Consider the following 25,302-nt stretch of genomic DNA (forward strand, 5'->3'; position numbering starts at 1 on the left):
AAAGTTTCAGTATTTATTATTTTAAACCTAAGAACATGTTTTAGAACAGTAATCTCAGTACAAAATATGCTACCATGATTGCCATTGCTAGCTAGATAGTTAGCTAAATCGGTTGCCTAGCAACAAACATCTTAAGAAGATTAGTAGGACGCTATTTGAGACGTTCGTAAGAAAATCATTCAATCTTAAGATATTATTGAGGAATTGCACTTACTAACTTCTTATTTTTTTCCTTAAGAAGCTTCTTAAGTTTTTGTGTAAGAAGTGTTTTGTGAATTTGGGCCCAGGTGTCCAAGGTCTAACTCAGTCCTTGATTAGAGGGGAACAATGAAAAAATGCAGTGGAACTGAAGTCCAGAGTTGAGTTTAAGGGCTCTAGAGTCTAGACGATCCTATCTGCCAATCAGGGCTGTGTATGTAAATATATTTAAATTTGTATCAACGCCCCACGATCAGACTGAGCATTTCAATGGCAAAAGGAGTCTCAGCGAAATAAATGATTTTCATTAAAAAAAACAAAGTGACTTGATTTAAACATATAAAAGGACTGCATGGGAGCTTTAAGAAAAGAGATGAAAAAAGTTACTATCTGGTTAGAACTTGTTAATCATTAAGTTGTCGTAGCACATTGCCGGTCTCATTGCAGCTGGTAGATAAGTGTTATTCATAACTTACCCCAAACCATGAAGTTTTTTTTAGTAGAAAATTGAGAACAGTAGGTCCATTGGATATTGGCCAACCTTCATAGCAGATCTCGCACAAGAATTTAACTCAATCCATACACATTTACTATGGGGCCACAAATCCTTAAACCTGGTGAGATTAGTTACTGAAAATATATAATTGTAATTATGATGCATGCTACATTTATTGCAGAATTAGTTCGAGGGCAATTGAAAAAATAAATAAATGTTAATGTAGATTGGATGTAATTTATAGTGCCAAATCACTCAAAGGGAGCGTCTTTGTGCAAATAAAAATGTTAAACGGTTTACACCTATCAACTTTCCTATAAAATATGAACAGCTACACCCTGCTTCCTGATAGGCTAGGTGGACTAGTACCCCTATTGCTACCTTCCAATCGTCTAAGACGTACACAAGTGCATTCAGGGTCGGGGTCAATTTGGGATTGGGTATTGGTGAGTAGAACCAAAGACTGGCCCTGTGACAATACTCGTATAATATAATAATATAATATGCCATTTAGCAGACGCTTTTATCCAAAGCGACTTACAGTCGTGCGTGCATACATTTTTGTGTATGGGTGGTCCCGGGGATCGAACCCACTACCTTGGCGTTACAAGCGCCGTGCTCTACCAGCTGAGCTACCATCCTCATTTACTTGAAGTAAACACTGATCTGACATGACATAAATTGGTCAAAGCAATGCAAAGGAAAGCATGCTTAAACCAACTCAATATGTCAGGTCAGTGATTACTTCAAGGAAGAAAGGAAGCATTTAGGAGTATTCGAACAGGGACTCTACTCTCTTTGGTAGACCCAGAGATAATAGAAGTAAATGTCTAAACTTTTTTTGGGTGCCAAGTGCACCATCTACTGGCTCAGAATACACACACAAGTAGAAATAGTCTTCAAACAAAGAAGTACACCTACATACACTACAATTACTAATGGACCTCTAAAGAAACCTGAGGTTACTTTCATCTAAATAGTAATGACCATAACAATCATGGTTAAAATTGATAAATGTTATCAAATCCCTGCCAGTATCATAATCTGTGCAAGGCCAAGAACAGTGATACGAATGACAAGAAATTCCTTTATTGTTTCTACAGAGAGAAGCCAGACCTCAACCCAGAGTGACTCCTGAGGATATTGCCAACCGGTTTACTGGCTGGCCAGACCACCCATAAATACAACATTTACAAACAGCCAGAGGCGTACATAATTTCACTTGCGATACCAAATCCTCATTTTCTTCTCTCTCTTTATTTTCTTTTGCAACTGTAGCGTCCCGTAGAGAAGGGCCTCTGCTGTGGGTGGGCAGCCTATGGGAGGACAAGTATACAACCACTGAGTCAAATGTTTTTTATAAAAAGGTCAATAAGATGATCTTCACAGAGTTTTAAAATCACCATTGGCCTCATGGTGAAATCCCTGAGAGGTTTCCTTCCTCTCCGGCAACTGACTTAGGAAGGGCGCCAGTATCTTTGTAGTGACACTATCCAAATTGCAACTGATAACTGCACCATGATCAAAGAGATATTCAATGTCTGCTTTTTTTTTTTATACCCATCTACCAATTGGAGGCCCATTTTTCCGAACCATTGGAAAACCTCACTGGTCTTTGTGGTTGAATCTGTGTTTGAAATTCACTGCTAGACTGAGGGACCTAACAGATAATTGTATGTGTGGGGTACAGAGATGGGGTAGTCATTTTAAAATACACTGCTCAAAAAAATAAAGGGAACACTTAAACAACACATCCTAGATCTGAATGAATTAAATAATCTTATTAAATACTTTTTTCTTTATCAATGGAAATCAAATGTATCAACCCATGGAGGTCTGAATTTGGAGTCACCCTCAAAATTAAAGTGGAAAACCACACTACAGGCTGATCCAACTTTGATGTAATGTCCTTAAAACAAGTCAAAATGAGGCTCAGTAGTGTGTGTGGCTTCCACGTGCCTGTATGACCTCCCTACAACGCCTGGGCATGCTCCTGATGAGGTGGCGGATGGTCTCCTGAGGGATCTCCTCCCAGACCTGGACTAAAGCATCCGCCAACTCCTGGATAGTCTGTGGTGCAACGTGGCGTTGGTGGATGGAGCGAGACATGATGTCCCAGATGTGCTCAATTGGATTCAGGTCTGGGGAACGGGCGGGCCAGTCCATAGCATCAATGCCTTCCTCTTGCAGGAACTGCTGACACACTCCAGCCACATGAGGTCTAGCAATGTCTTGCATTAGGAGGAACCCAGGGCCAACCGCACCAGCATATGGTCTCACAAGGGGTCTGAGGATCTCATCTCGGTACCTAATGGCAGTCAGGCTACCTCTGGCGAGCACATGGAGGGCTGTGCGGCCCCCCAAAGAAATGCCACCCCACACCATGACTGACCCACCGCCAAACCGGTCATGCTGGAGGATGTTGCAGGCAGCAGAACGTTCTCCATGGCGTCTCCAGACTCTGTCACATGTGCTCAGTGTGAACCTGCTTTCATCTGTGAAGAACACAGGGCGCCAGTGGCGAATTTGCCAATCTTGGTGTTCTCTGGCAAATGCCAAACGTCCTGCACGGTGTTGGGCTGTAAGCACAACCCCCACCTGTGGAGGTCGGGCCCTCATACCACCCTCATGGAGTCTGTTTCTGACCGTTTGAGCAGACACATGCACATTTGTGGCCTGCTGGAGGTCATTTTGCAGGGCTCTGGCAGTGCTCCTCCTGCTCCTCCTTGCACAAAGGCGGAGGTAGCGGTCCTGCTGCTGGGTTGTTGCCCTCCTACGGCCTCCTCCACGTCTCCTGATGTACTGGCCTGTCTCCTGGTAGCGCCTCCATGCTCTGGACACTACGCTGACAGACACAGCAAACCTTCTTGCCACAGCTCACATTGATGTGCCATCCTGGATGAGCTGCACTACCTGAGCCACTTGTGTGGGTTGTAGACTCCGTCTCATGCTACCACTAGAGTGAAAGCACCGCCAGCATTCAAAAGTGACCAAAACATCAGCCAGGAAGCATTGGAACTGAGAAGTGGTCTGTGGTCACCACCTGCAGAACCACTTCTTTATTGGGGGTGTCTTGCTAATTGCCTATAATTCCCACCTGTTGTCTATTCCATTTGCACAACAGCATGTGAAATTTATTGTCAATCAGTGTTGCTTCCTAAGTGGACAGTTTGATTTCACATATGTGTGATTGACTTGGAGTTACATTGTGTTGTTTAAGTGTTCCCTTTATTTTTTTGAGCAGTGTATGTTAAACACATTGCACACAGAGTGAGTCCATGCAACTTATTCTGTGACTTGTTAAGCACATTTTTACTCCTTAAATTATTTAGGCTTGTCAAAACAAAAGGGTTGAATACTTATTGACTAAAGACATTTAAGCTTTTCATTTTTAATTAATTTGTAAACATTTCTAAAAACATAATTCCACTGACATTACAGGGTATTTATTATGTGTAGATCCGTGACAAAATCTCAATTTAATCAATTTTAAATTCTGCCTGTAACAACAAGTCAAGGAGTGTGAATACTTTCTGAAGGCAGAAATAATTATTTGTTTTATAAGAGTAAAAAAAATATATATATATATATATATATATATATATATATATACACACACACACATAACAGAATGATACATACCTGGAACGTATATGTCCACTGGTACAATGCGGTCACACCCTCTGACCACGGCATAAGAGTAGTGGTAGTACCCACCCCCATTGGCGCAGCTTAAGGACAGAGTAATAAGATACATTGTGGCTCAACTAACAGCTGAATATGAAATGCAAGACGAAAAATGTCAACCGACACTGTAAAAGCACTGTGTGTGTATTGCTAAAACAGTGTGGGGTATTAAATCACAATTGGTTGGCAGTGTAGAGGCAGTAATCTTTACATTAAACAATCAGGCGTTCTTAAATGAAAAAGTTACAAGGACATCATGACATCCATTTCAAACTAGACAACCACTAAAATTTTTCTGCTTGAACCTAATATTAGGACAATACTTTACCTGCCCATGGAAATGACGTATCTTGGCTCAGGCATCTGATCATAAACCTATAGGGAAATAATGAGCATCATGTTGAATTCATACAGTCTATAAAAGACTAACCCGATTTCAAGCAAATGCAGAACTCCTTTCTCCAAAGAAACATGTCCTTCTGTCAAATACCTTGCGCAGAGCGGGGGCCATCTTGTTGGTCAAGGTGCCTGCCACAATCATGACGTCGGCCTGTCTGGGGCTGGCTCTGAACACCACTCCGAACCGGTCCATGTCGTAGCGAGGAGCCGCCATGTGCATCATCTCCACCGCACAGCACGCCAGGCCAAAGGTCATGGGCCACAGGGAGCTCTAATGTAGAAATACACAAAGACAGATTAGATCAACAAAAAAAACTGAACAAAGATAATTCAGTCAGTCAATATGTTTTCCCCTTATCTCTTCCTAACAATCCTCAATTCATCTTGAGAAAGGTGAAAAGGAAAGGAGGTCAAGGAATACGGTTTAGAGGAATGACCGTAGTATTATTTGTGGAGGCATTGGCTGGATTTTTACTTCAGATTAAAGGAGTCAGAGCAAACTTCTTAATACTCCCCCAGCAAAGGAGACACAATATGGAAAAAGTGAGACCAGACTATGCTTCCCTCTGTAGTTAGTATAATCATTTTGACAGTTATTTGACTGACAGCCAGTTGGCCACATACTGCATGTATAGTAGATTACAAAGAGAAGTAAAGGAGGATGGGGAGAGTGTTCTTTTGGATTTTCATAAAAGACCAAATTGACACTCAAAACATTTTAAAATGTACCATATGCCACTGCAAAACAGAGATATTGTGTGGCATTGAATCTGAGCCCTGACTTACTCTGCGTGCCCAGTTCACCAGATCATCCAGTTTAGTGATGACATATTCTCCCTTGCTGCTTGCTACTGCAGCTGGCTTGGCAGCAGCCACTGCTGTGCTTTTCTCTCTGACTGGAACCACACTGGAGGAAAAAACGATATTAAGTACTCTAGCAAATCTTCTTTACAGTTGTTGATATTGACAAATTCAGATGTTCACTGGATTTCTCTTACCTTGTTGCATTGTTGCTTTTAGCAATGTGGTATAGCGACCTCTGTTGTAACGCAAATACTGAAATGGGTCTGTGTGGTAAAAAATACCAATATTGGATTGGCACTGACAACTGCTGATGTAAAAGGGGTTTATAAAATAAAGTTGATTGATTGACTGACTGACAGGCCATCAACACAAGCAACATGGCATTGCACTACACAGAAATAACACAATACTCTAAACTATGATAAACGGGGAAAACATATTTAATTTAGACTACTGGTGATTCCAAAACAGAATGAACCTCAATGTTGCGAACTATAGTAACTGCCAGACGTGTCTTGGACAAATTACGCAATTGATAAGGTGATTAATTAAACCAGACTGCCAGAGACAGCAGATAAACGTTCCTAAATAATATCAGATTAAACTTTAAAGTATCCTTACCTTGATGAACAGTTACGAAACGCGGCGAGGCGAGGAACTGCAACGAACAGACAAAAAAAGCATAGTAAGATGTCAACAAATACAACTAAATCATTACACCACACCAAACTCTCTATTAAACGTATATTAAGCGAACACAATTTACTGGGGGGATACTGCACAGGTCTTCACTAGTTACCACAGCCTAACCCAAAAGCGATTTTATTTTCTTAATGAATTTTTACGATATAGACTATTGTGACATTGTGGCTGTGGTAACTAGTGGAAACCCCACTGACTGGCACAGGTCAATGCTCATTTCTTGAGTAACATAAACGGACGTTTATGATATGGCGAGTATGGCTAGCTAGTTGTAACTTAGCCAAACTGACTTGTATCAAGTCTTTGTTTGTATAAAATATTAACATTTTTTTTGCCATTAGATTTCCATTAACTAAGAGGTTGATCACGCTGCACGTCTGAGTGAGGAATTTAACGTTCCACGCGTGCTAGTTAGCTATTTACAAACAAACATTTTCTCCCTAGCTAGCTAACGTTAGCATAGCTAGTTAGCCTAGCCAGAGTTGTTTCTGTTCAGATTTTTGCCAGGGATAACAGCTACGCTAGCTAGCTATAGCTAGGTAGCAAAGGTCAGTGATTACAACCGATGGTGGAAGCATAAAATGACACAACAAACCAGGTGGCATAGGAAATACTGTAATGTTAGTGGGATAAATAAGTCGGATATTTAGCAGAATGATATGTCGCAGTAACTTGATAGCTTTGCATTTTAGCCAATACATCACTCACTCACCCACCAACGCCGCCATCTTTCGCTAAAAATGAGAAGACTTCCAGTGACCGTGGTTACGTGATAGAACTGTCCATGCTATCTGGGATCCTTGGGACGTCCCTACCCCTTTGAAGTTGACATTTAAAACGGTTAGTGTTAGGTTTTGGTTTGGGACGTCCGAGGGATTCATTAAAATAAATATAGCAGTTCATTATAGGGGCCTACCGGTATATATTTTTGGGTTGACAGGGAGAGAAAAATGTCTAAAGTATGAGTAAAACTTATTGATTTAATTTCTCATTTGCAAGTGGCTCCATGGGGTAAGACGTAGCTCAGAGCAGATCCGGGATCAGTTTAGACAATCCAAATCATAGTCTTGTCAATGCCCATTACACAATGCAAAAGTGACTAAACAATGCACAGCTATTTGCTAGTTATTGTTCATGCTCGTGTAGTAGGCATATTCGAATGTCAAGCTACAACCGTTAGTGATGAAACTGTCAACATCAGTTAAAATCAAGTTGCAGACATGAGAGTACGCAAAATGAAAGGGTTGCTTCTCTATGACCAAAAATGAATCAGCTGAACAGTTAAAAAAGCAGACAGAATTAGTTATATCAGTTGCTTTTTGTGTATGTTGTATGTGTGCACAATTTATGCCGAGGTCATCTACACCAACAGTTGGGCTCAACATTTGAATTGCACTCCTGAACAAATCAACAAGATTGCAAAGAAGCATGGTTTCCATAACTTGGGAAAGGTAAAACAATGTTAGTTCACTGTTTATTTATGTCATATAATGACTTGTATTTTTATATGTAGATCTTTTGGCATATTATGACTCGCTAATTTCTTCTGGCATATTATATTTGTAGATATTTCCAGATGGCAACTATTACCATATGGAGCAAAGACAGGTGGCAAAACAATCATTGCAGGCACACTATTTGCATAATCTTCGACTCAAAATGGACCCTAAGGTGAATAGCCAATAGGTCAATACTATCCAAAGTTGGCGGGTATAACCAGTCCCAGCATTGCTCTTATTGTAATGAGTGTAATTATGTACTTTCTGTTTCTTAGGTGCTTTGGTTTGCACAGCAATCTGGAAGGAGTAGAAAGAGGAGGCACTCTTTCACAACACCAACTGATCCATTTTTCAATCAGCAGTGGTACCTGGTATATGTCAACATTATGCTTTCATTTTTGTTTGAAGTTTATTTCCATAATGGAAGCTCTTTAGATTTTTGTTCAGCCTGTTTGAGGTTTTTCTGCCATGAGTGAAAACATATGGTTATCCCCGTTTTAAAACTGAAAAAATATTTTGTTCAATCTGCTTTTCCAGAGTGAGGCTTTTGATCAGAATGTGGTGGCTGCATGGGCTCGAGGCTACACAGGAAAAGGAGTGGTGGTGTCCATCTTAGACGATGGCCTAGAGACAAGCCACCCAGACCTTGCTGAAAATTATGTGAGTTATTATTATGATTTTTTAAAACAAATGCGCCCTGTATAATACAATATAAATATTACATTTACATAATTTAGCAGACACTCTTATCTAGAGCGACTTACATATTATATTGGTGCATTCAACTTATGATTTTTTTAAAACTATTTTGAAATGTTTTTTTTTTTTTTGTTCAATTAAAAAATAAATATATATATATATATTTTTTTTTGATGGGGGGTGGGGGAAGAACGATGACTTTATACTATTCCAGGTATTCCTTAAAGAGGTAGGGTTTCAAGTGTCTCCGGAAGGTGGTCAGTGACTCCGCTGTCCTGGCGTCGTGGGGGAGCTTGTTCCACCATTGGGGTGCCAGAGCAGTGAATAGCTTTGACTGGGCTGAGCGGGAACTGTGCTTCTGTAGAGGTAGGGGAGCTAGCAGGCCAGAGGTGGATGAACGTAGTGCCCTCGTTTGGGTGTAGGGTCTGATCAGAGCCTGAAGGTAAGGAGGTGCCGTTCCCCTCACAGCTCCGTATGGCAAGCACCATGGTCTTGTAGTAGATGTGAGCCTCAACTGGAAGCCAGTGGAGTGTGCGGAGGAGCGGGGTGACATGAGAGAACTTGGGAAGGTTGAACACCAGATGGGCTGCTGCGTTCTGGATAAGTTTAAGGGGTTTAATGGCACAGGCAGGGAACCCAGCCAACAGCGAGTTGCAGTAATCCAGACGGGAGATGACAAGTGCCTGGATTAGGACCTGTGCCGCTTTCTGTGTAAGGTAGGGTCGTACTCTGCGAATGTTGTAGAGCATGAACCTGCAGGATCGGGTCACCGCTTTGATGTTAGCGGAGAACGACAGAGTGTTGTCCAGGGTCATGCCAAAGTTCTTTGCACTCTGGGAGGAGGACACAATGGAGTTGTCAACCGTGATGGCGAGATCATGGAGCGGGCAGTCCTTCCCCGGGAGGAAGAGCAGCTCCGTCTTGCCGAGGTTCATCTTGAGGTGGTGATCCGACATCCACACTGATATGTCTGCCAGACATGCAGAGATGCGATTCGCCACCTGGTTATCAGAAGGGGGAAATATACACGTTATACTCTATGTATTTTAATATACAGTTGAAGCCTGAAGTTTACATACACTTTAGCCAAATACATCTAAACTCAGTTTTTCACAATTCCTGACATTTAATCCTAGTAAAAATTCCCTGTCTTAAGTCAGTTAGGATCACCACTATATTTTAAGAATGTGAAATGTCAGAATAATAGTAGAGAGAATGATTTATTTCAGCTTTTATTTATTTCATCACATTCCCAGTGGGTCAGAAGTTTACATACACTCAATTAGTATTTGGTAGCATTGCCTTTAAATTGTTTAACTTGGGTCAAACATTTCGGGTAGCCTTCCACAAGCTTCCCACAATAAGTTGGGTGAATTTTGGCCCATTCCTCCTGACAGAGCTGGTGTAACTGAGTCAGGTTTGTAGGCCTCCTTGCTCGCACACGCTTTTTCAGTTCTGCCCACACATTTTCTATAGGATTGAGGTCAGGGCTTTGTGATGGCCACTCCAATACCTTGACTTTGTTGTCCTTAAGCCATTTTCCACAACTTTGGAAGTATGCTTGGGGTCATTGTCCATTTGGAAGACCCATTTGCGACCAAGCTTTAACTTCCTGACTGATGTCTTGAGATGTTGCTTCAATATATCCACATAATTTTCCTTCCTCATGATGCCATCTATTTTGTGAAGTGCACCAGTCCCTCCAGCAGCAAAGCACCCCATAGCATGATGCTGCCACCCCCGTGCTTCACGGTTGGGATGATGTTCTTCGGCTTGCAAGCAACCCCCTTTTTCCTCCAAACATAACGATGGTCATTATGGCCAAACAGTTATATTTTTGTTTCATCAGACCAGAGGACATTTCTCAAAACCGTAGTCTGGCTTTTTTATGGCGGTTTTGGAGCAGTGGCTTCTTCCTTGCTGAGCGGCCTTTCAGTTTATGTCGATATAGTACTCGTTTTACAGTGGAAATAGATACTTTTGTACCTGTTTCCTCCAGCATCTTCACAAGGTCCTTTGCTGTTGTTCTGGGATTGATTTGCACTTTTCGCACCAAAGTACGTTCTGCTCTAGGAGACAGAACGCGTCTCCTTCCTGAGCGGTATGACGGCTGCGTGGTCCCATGGTGTTTATACTTGCGTACTATTGTTTGTACAGATGAACGTGGTAGCTACAGATGAACCAGACTTGTGGAGGTCTACACATTTTTTTCTGAGGTCTTGGCTGATTTCTTTTGATTTTCCCATGATGTCAAGCAAAGAGGCACCGAGTTTGAAGGTAGGCCTTGAAATACAGTGGGGAAAAAAAGTATTTAGTCAGCCACCAATTGTGCAAGTTCTCCCACTTAAAAAGATGAGAGAGGCCTGTAATTTTCATCATAGGTACACGTCAACTATGACAGACAAAATGAGGAAAAAAAATCCAGAAAATCACATTATAGGATTTTTAATGAATTTATTTGCAAATTATGGTGGAAAATAAGTATTTGGTCAATAACAAACGTTTCTCAATACTTTGTTATATACCCTTTGTTGGCAATGACACAGGTCAAACGTTTTCTGTAAGTCTTCACAAGGTTTTCACACACTGTTGCTGCTATTTTGGCCCATTCCTCCATGCAGATCTCCTCTAGAGCAGTGATGTTTTGGGGCTGTCGCTGGGCAACACAGACTTTCAACTCCCTCCAAAGATTTTCTATGGGGTTGAGATCAGGAGACTGGCTAGGCCACTCCAGGACCTTGAAATACTTCTTACGAAGCCACTCCTTCGTTGCCCGGGCGGTGTGTTTGGGATCATTGTCATGCTGAAAGACCCAGCCACGTTTCATATTCAATGCCCTTGCTGATGGAAGGAGGTTTTCACTCAAAATCTCACGATACATGGCCCCATTCATTCTTTCCTTTACACAGATCAGTCGTCCTGGTCCCTTTGCAGAAAAACAGCCCCAAAGCATGATGTTTCCACCCCCATGCTTCACAGTAGGTATGGTGTTCTTTGGATGCAACTCAGCATTCTTTGTCTTCCAAACACGACGAGTTGAGTTTTTACCAAAAAGTTATATTTTGGTTTCATCTGACATTCTCCCAATCCTCTTCTGGATCATCCAAATGCACTCTAGCAAACTTCAGACGGGCCTGGACATGTACTGGCTTAAGCAGGGGGACACGTCTTGCACTGCAGGATTTGAGTCCCTGGCGGCGTAGTGTGTTACTGATGGTAGGCTTTGTTACTTTGGTCCCAGCTCTCTGCAGGTCATTCACTAGGTCCCCCTGTGTGGTTCTGGGATTTTTGCTCACCATTCTTGTGATCATTTTGACCCCACGGGGTGAGATCTTGCGTGGAGCCCCAGATCGAGGGAGATTATCAGTGGTCTTGAATGTCTTCCATTTCCTAATAATTGCTCCCACAGTTGATTTCTTCAAACCAAACTGCTTACCTATTGCAGATTCAGTCTTCCCAGCCTGGTGCAGGTCTACAATTTTGTTTCTGGTGTCCTTTGACAGCTCTTTGGTCTTGGCCATAGTGGAGTTTGGAGTGTGACTGTTTGAGGTTGTGGACGGGTGTCTTTTATACTGATAACAAGTTCAAACAGGTGCCATTAATACAGGTAACGAGTGGAGGACAGAGGAGCCTCTTAAAGAAGAAGTTACAGGTCTGTGAGAGCCAGAAATCTTGCTTGTTTGTAGATGACCAAATACTTATTTTCCACCATAATTTGCAAATAAATTCATAAAAAATCCTTCAATGTGATTTTCTGGAAAAAAAATTCTCATTTTGTCTGTCATAGCTGACGTGTACCTATGATGAAAATTACAGGCCTCTCTCATCTTTTTAAGTGGGAGAACTTGCACAATTGGTGGCTGACTAAATACTTTTTTCCCCACTGTACATCAACAGGTACACCTCCAATTGACAAATGATATCAATTAGCCTATCAGAAGCTTCTAAAGCCATGACATTTTTTTGAATTTTCCAAGCTGTTTAAAGGCAGTCAATTTAGTGTATGTACATTTCTGACCCACTACAATTGTGACCAATTTGACATCAGACTGCATGTGACTTCCGTCTCGCTTCCGCATTGTCTCCGTGCTGCTGTGCTGTTTGTTGCTACTTGGCTACCTGCCAAACTATTCACGTTTTACTTTTAATAAACGTTTAATCAATCTCTGTGTTCAACAAATTTACCAACTTTTTAGTTTTGTCCTCACTCATCTTTTTTCGTTAAACTTTTTCACCCCGGACGTTTTATCCCGAGACAGAAGAGTCATTTTCCTGTGCGTTTTTGCTGCCAACTTTACTTTACTTTACTTTATTTTCCTTTTTTCCATCAACTTTTTTCCCTTATTCAACTTTTTCACTCCGGACGCTTTATCTGGACATGGTTCGTCAACATCTTCAACAGCCGAAGCTAAGTAGTAACATTAACATGATGTCTTCTAATTGCAGTCGCTGTACTCATAATATACAGGAGAACGATCGCCTTACGGCGAGAATAGCTGTGCTACAAGCCCAGCTTCAGACGCAATCGTTAGGCAAGGGTAATTTCAGTGTAGGAAAGGAAGAAACAGCGTCTGTGCCACCAGTAAGTACAGATAGTAACGTTAGTATAAATCCCCCCCGCACAGTCCCCGCAGCCGGACAACTTTCTCATGGCTTCTGGAGGGAAATACTGTTGGAATGCTCAACCGGTGTCGCTCATTCAGCCGACAGAAACTTTCAACCGGTTTTCCCCATTATGTAGCGAGTCGGAGTCTGAGTCTGAGTCTTCTCTTGTCTCTACTCCTCCCGTTACGGGGTCTGAGACGCCCGAAGGCTCCCACCATTAGCTCTGACAAATTGAAAACCCTAGTCATTGGCGACTCCATTACCCGCAGTATTAGACTTAAAACGAATCACCCAGCGATCATACACTGTTTACCAGGGGGCAGGGCTACCGACGTTAAGGCTAATCTAAAGATGGTGCTGGCTAAAGCTAAAACTGGCGAGTGTAGAGAGTATAGAGATATTGTTATCCACGTCGGCACCAACGATGTTAGGATGAAACAGTCAGAGGTCACCAAGTGCAACATAGCTTCAGCGTGTAAATCAGCTAGAAAGATGTGTCGGCATCGAGTAATTGTCTCTGGCCCCCTCCCAGTTAGGGGAAGTGACGAGCTCTACAGCAGAGTCTCAGCACTCAATCGCTGGTTGAAAACTGTTTTCTGCCCCTCCCAAAAGATAGAATTTGTGGATAATTGGCCCTCTTTCTGGGACTCAACCACAAACAGGATCAAGCCTGACCTGCTGAGGAGTGACGGACTCCATCCTAGCTGGAGGGGTGCTCTCCTCTTATCTACCAACATAGATAGGGCTCTAACTCCTCTAGCCCCACAGTGAAATAGGGTGCAGGCCAGGCAGCAGGCTGTTAGCCAACCTGCCAGCTTAGTGGAGTCTGCCAATAGCACAGTCAGTGTAGTCAGCTCAGCCATACCCATTGAGACTGTGTCTGTGCCTCGACCTAGGTTGGGCAAAACTAAACATGGCGGTGTTCACCCTAGCAATCTTATTAGGATAAAGACCTCCTCCATTCCTGCCATTATTGAAAGAGATCGTGATACCTCACATCTCAAAATAGGGTTACTTAATGTTAGATCCCTCACTTCAAAGGCAGTCATAGTCAATGAACTAATCACTGATCATAATCTTGATGTGATTGGCCTGACTGAAACATGGCTTAAGCCTGATGAATTTGCTGTGTTAAATGAGGCCTCACCTCCTGGTTACACTAGTGACCATATTCCCCGTGCATCCCGCAAAGGCGGAGGTGTTGCTAACATTTACGATAGCAAATTTCAATTTACAAAAAAAAAATGGCGTTTCGTCTTTTGAGCTTCTAGTCATGAAATCTATGCAGCCTACTCAATCACTTTTTATAGCTACTGTTTACAGGCCTCCTGGGCCATATACAGCGTTCCTCTCTGAGTTTCCTGAATTCCTATCAGACCTTGTAGTCATAGCAGATCATATTCTAATTTTTGGTGATTTTAATATTCACATGGAGAAGTCCACAGACCCACTCCAAAAGTCTTTCGGAGCCATCATCGACTCAGTGGGTTTTGTCCAACATGTCTCTGGACCTACTCACTGCCACAGTCATACTCTGGACCTAGTTTTGTCCCATGGAATAAATGTTGTAGATCTTAATGTTTTTCCACAAAATCCTGGACTATCGGACCACCATTTTATTACGTTTGCAATCGCAACAAATAATCTGCTCAGACCCCAACCAAGGAGCATCAAAAGTCGTGCTATAAATTCTCAGACAACACAAAAATTCCTTGATGCCCTTCCAGACTCCTTCTGCCTACCCAAGGACGTCAGAGGACAAAAATCAGTTAACCACTTAACTGAGGAACTCAATTTAACCTTGCGCAATACCCTAGATGCAGTTGCACCCCTAAAAACGAAAAACATTTGTCATAAGAAACTAGCTCCCTGGTATACAGAAAATACCCGAGCTTTGAAGCAAGCTTCCAGGAAATTGGAACGGAAATGGCGCCACACCAAACTGGAAGTCTTCCGACTAGCTTGGAAAGACAGTACCGTGCAGTACCGAAGAGCCCTCACTGCTGCTCGATCATCCTACTTTTCCAACTTAATCGAGGAAAATAAGAACAATCCAAAATTTCTTTTTGATACTGTTGCAAAGCTAACTAAAAGCAGCATTCCCCAAGAGAGGATGGCTTTCACTTCAGCAGTAATAAATTCATGAACTTCTTTGAGGAAAAGATCATGACCATTAGAAAGCAAATTACGGACTCCTCTTTGAATCTGCGTATTCCTCCAGGGCTTAGCTGTCCTGGATCTGCACAGCTCTGCGAGGGCCTGGGATCGGGAGAGACACTTAAGTGTTTTAGTACTATATCTCTTGACACAATGATGAAAATAATCATGGCCTCTAAACCTTCAAGCTGCATACTGGATCCTATTCCTACTAAACTGCTGAAGGAGCTGCTTCCTGTGCTTGGCCCTCCTATGTTGAACATAATAAACAGCTCTCTATCCACCGGATGTGTACCAAACTCACTAAAAGTGGCAGTGATAAAGCCTCTCTTGAAAAAAGCCAAACCTTGACCCGGAAAATATAAAAACTATCGGCCTATATCGAATCTTCCATTCCTCTCAAAAATTTTAGAAAAAGCTGTTGCGCAGCAACTCACTGCCTTTCTGAAGACAAACAATGTATACGAAATGCTTCAGTCTGGTTTTAGACCCCATCATAGCACTGAGACTGCACTTGTGAAGGTGGTAAATGACCTTTTAATGGCATCAGACCGAGGCTCTGCATCTGTCCTCGTGCTACTAGACCTTAGTGCTGCCTTTGACACCATCGATCACCACATTCTTTTGGAGAGACTGGAAACCCAAATTGGTCTACACGGACAAGTTCTGGCCTGGTTTAGATCTTACCTGTCGGAAAGATATCAGTTTGTCTCTGTGAATGGTCTGTCCTCCGACAAATCAACTGTACATTTCGGTGTTCCTCAAGGTTCCGTTTTAGGACCACTATTGTTTTCACTATATATTTTACCTCTTGGGGATGTTATTCGAAAACATAATGTTAACTTTCACTGCTATGCGGATGACACACAGCTGTACATTTCAATGAAACATGGTGAAGCCCCAAAATTGCCCTCGCTAGAAGCCTGTGTTTCAGACATAAGGAAGTGGATGGCTGAAAACTTTCTACTTTTAAACTCGGACAAAACAGAGATGCTTGTTCTAGGTCCCAAGAAACAAAGAGATCTTCTGTTAAATCTGACAATTCATCTTGATGGTTGTAAAGTCGTCTCAAATAAAACTGTGAAGGACCTCGGCGTTACTCTTGACCCTGATCTCTCTTTTGACGAACATATCAAGACTGTTTCAAGGACAGCTTTTTTCCATCTACGTAACATTGCAAAAATCAGAAATTTTCTGTCCAAAAATGATGCAGAAAAATTAATCCATGCATTTGTTACTTCTAGGTTAGACTACTGCAATGCTCTACTTTCCGGCTACCCCGGATAAAGCACTAAATAAACTTCAGTTAGTGCTAAATACGGCTGCTAGAATCCTGACTAGAACCAAGAAATGTGATCATATTACTCCAGTGCTAGCTTCCCTACACTGGCTTCCTGTTAAGGCAAGGGCTGATTTCAAGGTTTTACTGTTAACCTATAAAGCGTTACATGGGCTTGCTCCTACCTATCTTTCCGAGTTGGTCCTGCCGTACATACCAATACGTACGCTACGGTCACAAGACGCAGGCCTCCTAATTGTCCCTAGAATTTCTAAGCAAACAGCGGGAGGCAGGGCTTTCTCCTATAGATCTCCATTTTTATGGAACAGTCTGCCTACCCATGTGAGAGACGCAGACTCGGTCTCAACCTTTAAGTCTTTACTGAAGACTTATCTCTTCAGTAGGTCATATGATTGAGTGTAGTCTGGCCCAGGAGTGTGAAGGTGAACGGAAAGGCTCTGGAGCAACGAACAGCCCTTGCTGTCTCTGCCGGGCCGGTTCCCCTCTCCACTGGGGTTCTCTGCCTCTAACCCTGTTGCAGGGGCTGAGTCACTGGCTTGCTGGTGCTCTTTCATGCCGTCCCTGGGAGGGGTGCGTCACTTGAGTGGGTTGAGTTACTGACGTGATCTTCCTGTCTGGGTTGGCGCCCCCCTTGGTTTGTGCTGTGGTGGAGACCTCTGTGGGCTATACTCGGCCTTGTCTCAGGATTGTAAGTTGGTGGTTGAGGATATCCCTCTAGTGGTGCGGGGGCTGTGCTTTGGCAGAGTGGGTGGGGTTATATCCTTCCTGTTTGGCCCTGTCCGGGGGTTTCTTCGGATGGGGCCACAGTGTCTCCGGACCGCTCCTGTCTCAGCCTCCAGTATTTATGCTGCAGTAGTTTATGTGTCGGGGGGCTGGGGTTAGTTGGTTATACCTGGAGTACTTCTCCTGTCTTATCCAGTGTCCTGTGTGAATTTAAGTATGCTCTCTCTAATTCTCTCGTTCTCTCTTTCTCTCTGAGAACCTGAGCCCTAGGACCATACGTCAGGACTACCGGGCATGATGACACCTTGCTGTCCCCAGTCCGCCTGGCCTTGCTGCTATTCCAGTTTCAACTGTTCTGCCTGCGGTTACGAAACCCCTACCTGTCCCAGACCTGCTGTTTTCAACTCTTAATGATCGGCTATGAAAAGCCAACTGAGAGACCTGAGCCCTAGGACCATACGTCGGGACTACCGGCCGTGGTGACTCCTTGCTGTCCCCAGTCCGCCTGGCCTTGCTGCTATTCCAGTTTCAACTGTTCTGCCTGCGGTTATGGAACCCCTACCTGTCCCAGACCTGCTGTTTTCAACTCTTAATGATCGGCTATGAAAAGCCAACTGAGATTTATTCCTGATTATTATTTGACCATGCTTGTCACTTATGAACATTTTTGAACATCTTGGCATGGTTCTGTTATAATCTCCACCCGGCACAGCCAGAAGAGGACTGGCCACCCCTCATAGCCTGGTTCCTCTCTAGGTTTCTTCCTAGGTTTTGGCCTTTCTAGGGAGTTTTTCCTAGCCACCGTGCTTCTACACCTGCATTACTAGCTGTTTGGGGTTTTAGGCTGGGTTTCTGTACAGCACTTCGAGATATTAGCTGATGTAAGAAGGGCTATATAAAATAAAATTGATTGAAAATTGATTGATACAGTGAATTATAAGTGAAATAATCTGTCTGTAAACAATTTTTGGAAAAATTACTTCTGTCATGCACAAAGTAGATGTCCTAACGGACTTGCCAAAACTATAGTTTGTTAACAAGAAATGTGTGGAGTGGTTGAAAAATGAGTTTTAATAACTCCAACCTAAGTGTATGTAAACTTCCGACTTCAATTGTATATACAGTACCAGTCAAAAGTTTGGACACACCTACTCATTCCAGGGTTTTTCTTTATTTTTACTATTATTGTACAATAATAGTGAAGACATCAAAACTATGAAATAACACATATGGAATCATGTAGTAACCAAAAAAGTGTTAAACAAATCAAAATATGTTATTTGAGATTCTTCAAAGGAGCCACCCTTTGCATTGATGACAGCTTTGCACACTCTTGGCATTCTCTCAACCAGCTCCATGAGGTAGTCACCTGGAATTCATTTCAATTAACAGGTGTGCTTTGTTAAAAGTTAATTTGTGGAATTTCTTTCCTTCTTAATGCGTTTGAGCTAGTCAGTTGTGTTGTGACAAGGTAGGGAGGGTATACAGAAGATAGCCTTATTTGGTAAAAGACCAAGTCCATATTATGGCAGGAACAGCTCAAATAAGCAAAGAGAAACGACAGTCCATCATTACTTTAAGATATGAAGGTCAGTCAATCCAGAACATTTCAAGAACTTTGAAAGTTTCTTCAAGTGCAGTCGCAAAAACCATCAAGCGCTATGATGAAACTGGCTCGCATAAGGACCGCCACAGGAAAGGAAGACCCAGAGTTACCTCTGCTGCAGAGGATAAGTTCATTAGCGTTACCAGCCTCAGAAATTGCAGCCCAAATAAATGCTTCAGAGAGTTCAAGTAACAGACACATCAACATCAACTGTTCAGAGGAGACTGCATGAATCAGGCCTTCATGGTCGAAGAAGAGACTTGCTTGAGCCAAGAAACACGAGCAATGGACAATAGACCGGTGGAAATCTGTCCTTTGGTCTGATGAGTCCAAATTTGAGGTTTTTGGTTCCAACCGGCGTGTCTTTGTGAGACGCAGAGTAGGTGAACGGATGATCTCCGCATGTGTAGTTCCCACCATGAAGCATGGAGGAGGAGGTGTGGGGGTGCTTTGCTGGTGACACTCTCTGGGATTTATTTAGAATTCAAGGCACACTAACCAGCATGGCTACCACAGCATTCTGCAGCGATACACCATCCCATCTGGTTTGCGCTTAGTGGGACTATCATTTGTTTTTCAACAGGACAATGACCCAACACACCTCCAGGCTGTGTAAGCGCTATTTGACGAAGAAGGAGAGTGATGGAGTGCTGCATCAGATGACATGGCCTCCACAATCACCCAACCTCAACCCAATTGAGATAGTTTGGAATGAGTTGGACCGCAGAGTGAAGGAAATGCAGCCATCAAGTGCTCAGCATATGTGTTAACTCCTTCAAGATCCTTTGCCAAGAGTGTGCAAAGCTGTCATCAAGGCAAAGGCTGGCTACTTTGAAGAATCTAAAATATGTTGATTTGTTTAACACCTTTTTGGTTACTACATGATTCCATATGTGTTATTTCATAGTTTTGATGTCTTCACTATTATTCTACAATGTAGAAAATAGTAAAAATAAAGAATAACTAAAAATAACAAAAAAATCCAGAAAAACGCATGTTTTAATAAATTGATTTGCATTTTAATTAGGGAAATAAGTATTTGACCCCTCTGCAAAACAAGACTTAGTACTTGGTGGCAAAACCCTTGTTGGCAATCACAGAGGTCAGACGTTTCTTGTAGTTGGCCACCAGGTTTTCACACATCTCAGGAGGGATTTTGTTCCACTCCTCTTTGCAGATCTTCTCCAAGTCATTAAGGTTTCGAGGCTGACGTTTGGCAACTCGAACCTTCAGCTCCCTCCACAGATTTTCTATGGAATTAAGGTCTGGAGACTGGCTAGGCCACTCCAGGACCTTAATGTGCTTCTTCTTGAGCCACTCCTTTGTTGCCTTGGCCATGTGTTTTCGGTCATTGTCATGCTGGAATACCCATCCACGACCCATTTTCAATGTCCTGGCTGAGGGAAGGAGGTTCTCACCCAAGATTTGACGGTACATGGCCCCGTCCATCGTCCCTTTGATGCGGTGAAGTTGTCCTGTCCCCTTAGCAGAAAAACACCCCCAAAGCATAATGTTTCCACCTCCATGTTTGACGGTAGGGATGGTGTTCTTGGGGTCATAGACAGCATTCCTCCTCCTCCAAACACGGCGAGTTGAGTTGATGCCAAAGAGTTCCATTTTGGTCTCATCTGACCACAACACTTTCACCCAGTTCTCCTCTGAATCATTCAGATGTTCATTGGCAAACTTCAGACGGCCCTGTATAAGTGCTTTCTTGAGCAGGGGGACCTTGCAGGCGCTGCAGGATTTCAGTCCTTCACGGCATAGTGTGTTACCAAATGTTTTCTTGTTGACTATGGTCCCAGCTGCCTTGAGATCATTGACAAGATCCTCCCGTGTAGTTCTGGGCTGATTCCTCACCGTTCTCATGATCATTGCAACTCCACGAGGTGAGATCTTGCATGGAGCCCCAGGCCGAGGGAGATTGACAGTTATTTTGAGTTTCTTCCATTTGCGAATAATCGCACCAACTGTTGTCACCTTCTCACCAAGCTGCTTGGCGATGGTCTTGTAGCCCATTCCAGCCTTGTGTAGGTCTACAATCTTGTCACTGACATCCTTGGAGAGCACTTTGGTCTTGGCCATGGTGGAGAGTTTGGAATCTGATTGATTGATTGCTTCTGTGGACAGGTGTCTTTTATACAGGTAACAAGCTGAGATTAGGAGCACTCCCTTTAAGAGTGTGCTCCTAATCTCAGCTCGTTACCTGTATAAAAGACACCTGGGAGCCAGAAATCTTTCTGATTGAGATGGGGTCAAATGCTTATTTCCCTCATTAAAATGCAAATCAATTTATAACATTTTTGACATGCATTTTTCTGGATTTTTTTGTTGTTATTCTGTCTCTCACAGTTCAAATAAACCTACCATTAAAATTATAGACTGATCATTTCTTTGTCAGTGGGCAAACGTACAAAATCAGCAGGGGATCAAATACTTTTTTCCCTCACTGTACAGGTCTTTAACAAAGTCCAGCCAACCTATTGATACAGGATGCAGTGATGCGTATCAAAACAGTCACCTGTAACAAACCGAAGGGCACAATGGTAGATGACATCCGAAGGTTTAAGATTAGTAGCAGCTTCAATTTGATAAATAATATCACCATAATCAAGAACAGATAAAAAGGTTGACTGAATAATCAGCTTCTGACTGCTTTGCTTATTAAGATTAATATTGTAGGCACATGATTGTGATTTGTTAGTCATTAACACAATGGAAAAATCTAATTATTGAAATAGCATGGGCGACCAAGAAAAACAAATCGGTACAATTTAAGGCCATGTGGCAAACATTAATGCAGGCACTAGGGATGGAGGTGTGAGCATGCAGGTCTGGCCAGAGGAGATGTAGTCGTTGTTTATGTGCGTCTGTAAGTTGTTGTTCGTATGTGTATGTTAGTATTTGGTGTAAATGTTTTGTTGTTGAAAAAGACAAATAAAATATTATAAAAAAATAAAAAAAGACAAGTGGCAAATTATCCTTATAAAGACCTAATGTATTGCATTGTACCTGGAGGATCCACAGGCTAGCTATGACATGAATGATAATGACCCCAACCCAGACACTCAATACTCTCTGACCAGACCGAAGAGGTAATTTGATGTGATGTTATTAGGATTTTAATGCAAGATATTATATAATGTAGCATGTATGAAGGGAACTATGTGACGACATTCTGAATGGATGAACCCCTTTTGTCCTCTGCTCCATAGGCATGGAACACGGTGTGCTGGGGTGGTGGCAGCGGTGGCAAATAATGGAGTGTGTGGGGTTGGAGTGGCATATCAGGCCAAGATCGGAGGCAAGTATTACCCATACATTCACTCATTCTCTCTCTGTTAATAGCATACAGAACAGTACGGTAATTATCCTGCTTTCATTTTCATCCTGGCCTTTTCTGTTTTGTCCAGGAGTTCGGATGTTGGATGGACAAGTGACTGACCTGATAGAAGCCATGTCCTTACATTTCAATCAGCAGCACATTGACATCTACAGCTCTAGCTGGGGACCTGAAGATTTGGGGACGAATTTGGAGGGGCCAAACACATTAGCCCAAGAAGCCTTTATCAGAGGCATTACCAATGTATGGCACAACTTGTACCGGTCATCCTATATTACCTGTTTCATCAGTATTGTCAATTTTGTTAGATAAGGTGAAACAATGTAATCGGCATGGCAACTAGAGCAGTAAGATCATACAATGAGTCTTAAACACATTCAATACCTTACAGGGCCGAGGTGGCTTGGGTTCCATTTACATCTGGGCTTCAGGCAATGGGGGCGCCAGCTTTGACAACTGCAACTGCGATGGCTACACCAATAGCATTTACACGTTGTCTGTTGGTAGTACCACTGAGAGGGGAACTCTGCCCTTCTACAGTGAACCCTGCTCTGCCATTCTAACAACTACCTACAGTGGTGGCAGCTTTCATCACCGCAGAATTGTAAGTGTCTTTTTCCCCAACTCATCCCATGTTAGTGTTTTCAACATTCATATAATTTCTTTTAAAATATGCATTTAGAGTGACAAAGCATTCTGTTAAATCTTTGACTAGTTTAGCTTTAGATTAATCATGCTTAAAAAGTAGTCACATAAATGCAAAAGGCTGCTGAAGACGTGTGGAACTTGAAAAAGGTCTATATTTATCTCACATTTACCATCTACAGCAACAAATGAAATCACATTTTATTTGCCACATGCGCCGAAAACAACAGGTGTAGACCTTACAGTGAAATGCTTACTTACAAGCCCTTAACCAATAATGCAGTTTTAAGAAGAAAAAAAATGTTAAGTAAAAAATAGATAAGTAAAAAATAAAAATAGCAAATAATTAAAGAGCAGCAGTAAAATAAAATAACAGTAGGGAGGCTATATACAGGGGGTACCGGTACAGAGTTAGTCGAGGTAATTGGGGTAATATGTACATGTGGGTAGAGTTAAAGTGGTTATCCCACTGGCTATAGGGTGAACGCACCAATTGGTGAGTCGCTCTGGATAAGAGCGTCTGCTAAATGACGTAAATGTGCCCTTGAGCAAGGCACTTAACCCTAATTGCTCCTGTAAGTCGCTCTGGATAAGAGCGTCTGCTAAATGACTAAAATGTAAATGTAAATAATAAACAGAGTAGCAGCAGCGTAAAAGAGGGGGTGGGGGGGACAATGCAAATAGTCCGGGTAGCCATGATTAGCTGTTCAGGAGTCTTATGGATTGGGGGTAGAAGCTGTTAAGAAGCCTTTTGGACCTAGACTTGGCGCTCCGGTACCGCTTACCGTGTGGTAGCAGAGAGAACAGTCCATGACTAGGGTGGCTGGAGTCTGACAATTTTTAGGGCCTTCCTCTGACAGTAAGCAAAGCCTCAACAAAATACCTAGATGTTGTTTCCCTTTCAGGTCACCACCGACCTGCATCAGTCTTGCACCTCAGACCATACTGGGACCTCTGCCTCTGCCCCTCTGGCTGCTGGGATCATTGCACTGGCTCTGGAGGCAAAGTAACCATTCCCTTGTCTCTGTACCTGTAACTCAATAACCTATTTGTTGTAAGTTTGAGGCTTTGTGTCATCGAGAAAGATGATAATATCCCAACTTCTCTCACAGCCCGACACTTAACTGGCGTGATGTGCAACACCTCGTGGTGCGAGCATCTAGACCGGCAGATCTTCAAACGCATGATTGGCGGACCAATGGTGTCGGAAGACCTGGTGAGACACAAAGCACTACCTTCTAGAGTTAGGTAGTTGACCATTTAGGGAAACTTTGATGTGATTTGCTAGACTGTAGGGCCTGAAATTGAGTTGGAATTAGTGAACTGGGCTGCGTTTAGACAGTCAGCCCAATTCTGATATTATTTTCACTAATTGGTCTTTTGACCAATCAGATCCGCTCTGAAAAAGATCTGATGTGATTGGTCAAAAGACCAATTAGTGGAAAAAATATAAGAATAGGGCTCCTGTGAAAACGCAGCTATAACATCATACACCTGATTTGCTTTATTGTAGTCAGCCATTACTATGGATATGGGCTACTGGATGCAGGGAGACTTGTGGACTTGGCCAGTAAATGGAAAGCAGTCAGACCTAAAAGGAAATGCACCATTGACCTCATTACCAGAGCCATGTAAGGAAAACACCCTTGCCCTTTCATCTCACTTATGGATAGTTAGTAGGAAAACAGCCACTTATCAGTGTGTTCTACAGCGGTTTACAGTAAACATAAACATGATATTCAGATTTTCTTGAGCATGAACAGAAGTGGAGGCTGGTGGGAGGAGCTATAGGACGGGCTCATTGTAATGGCTGGGATGCAATACATGGAACGTAGTCAAACGTGATTTCCATATGTGCGGTGTTTGATACCATTCCATTCCAGCCATTACAATGAGGCCGTCCTATAGCTCCTCCCACCAGCCACCACTAATAAAGTAATTCCACTAATTCATAATACCAACTTGGCCAGTTAGATTTGTTAAACCTGATGCTCTGTCTGTCTGACAGTGAACTCCGCAGGAAACTGACATTGAGGTGGAATGTGAAAGCTGGATTCTGTCTCTGGAGCACATCCAGGCCCGTCTTACACTGACCTACACTGACCTACAGTTGTGGTCAGATGAGACCAAAATCGAGCTATTTGGCATCAACTCAACTCGCCGTGTTGGGAGGAGGAGGAATGCTGCCTATGACCCCAAGAACACCATCCCCACCGTCAAACATGGAGGTGGAAACATTGTGCTTTGGGGGTGTTTTTCTACTAAGGGGACAGGACAACTTCACTGCATCAAAGGGACGATGGACGGGGCCATGTACCGTCAAATCTTGGGTGAGAACCTCCTTCCCTCAGCCAGGGCATTGAAAATGGGTCGTGAATGGGTATTCCAGCGTGACAATGATCCAAAACACACGGCCAAGGCAACAAAGGAGTGGCTCAA

General features: G+C 42.8%; 2 protein-coding genes across 2 annotated transcripts; one reads left to right on the forward strand and one right to left on the reverse strand.

The window, feature by feature from the left end:
* Window positions 1-1,767: 1,767 nt before the first annotated feature.
* On the reverse strand, window positions 1,768-7,070 carry ndufs7 (NADH:ubiquinone oxidoreductase core subunit S7). Its single transcript, XM_041890390.2, has 8 exons — window positions 6,999-7,070; window positions 6,206-6,242; window positions 5,779-5,847; window positions 5,567-5,687; window positions 4,872-5,051; window positions 4,710-4,756; window positions 4,337-4,425; window positions 1,768-2,010 (listed from the first exon to the last, which is right to left on the reverse strand). Exons 1-8 carry the CDS (start codon window positions 7,012-7,014, stop codon window positions 1,913-1,915), a joined length of 657 nt encoding a protein of 218 aa, XP_041746324.2. The 5' UTR covers window positions 7,015-7,070; the 3' UTR covers window positions 1,768-1,912.
* A 150-nt stretch (window positions 7,071-7,220) lies between these two features.
* Window positions 7,221-25,018, forward strand: LOC121576850 (furin-like). Its single transcript, XM_041890389.2, has 12 exons — window positions 7,221-7,737; window positions 7,853-7,957; window positions 8,061-8,156; window positions 8,323-8,445; window positions 21,894-21,970; window positions 22,091-22,179; window positions 22,289-22,461; window positions 22,610-22,822; window positions 23,769-23,869; window positions 23,976-24,079; window positions 24,377-24,494; window positions 24,872-25,018. Exons 1-12 carry the CDS (start codon window positions 7,612-7,614, stop codon window positions 24,954-24,956), a joined length of 1,410 nt encoding a protein of 469 aa, XP_041746323.2. The 5' UTR covers window positions 7,221-7,611; the 3' UTR covers window positions 24,957-25,018.
* The last annotated feature ends 284 nt before the right edge of the window (window positions 25,019-25,302 follow it).

The sequence above is a fragment of the Coregonus clupeaformis genome, chromosome 11 (assembly GCF_020615455.1).
Source record: "Coregonus clupeaformis isolate EN_2021a chromosome 11, ASM2061545v1, whole genome shotgun sequence".
NCBI lineage: Eukaryota > Metazoa > Chordata > Actinopteri > Salmoniformes > Salmonidae > Coregonus > Coregonus clupeaformis.

Excerpts from the sequence above, each read along its gene's own strand:
- ndufs7 (XM_041890390.2), bottom strand. Across the intron at positions 4,757-4,871 it reads TGGCCCCCGCTCTGCGCAAG|GTTTATGATCAGATGCCTGA; the intron begins GTATTTGACAGA and ends ATTTCCCTATAG. Across the intron at positions 4,426-4,709 it reads TACGTCATTTCCATGGGCAG|CTGCGCCAATGGGGGTGGGT; the intron begins GTAAAGTATTGT and ends TCTGTCCTTAAG.
- LOC121576850 (XM_041890389.2), top strand. The coding sequence starts at position 7,612 with ATGTTGTATGTGTGCACAATTTATGCCGAGGTCATCTACACCAACAGT. Across the intron at positions 7,738-7,852 it reads GTTTCCATAACTTGGGAAAG|ATATTTCCAGATGGCAACTA; the intron begins GTAAAACAATGT and ends TTATATTTGTAG. Across the intron at positions 8,446-21,893 it reads CAGACCTTGCTGAAAATTAT|GATCCACAGGCTAGCTATGA; the intron begins GTGAGTTATTAT and ends TTGTACCTGGAG.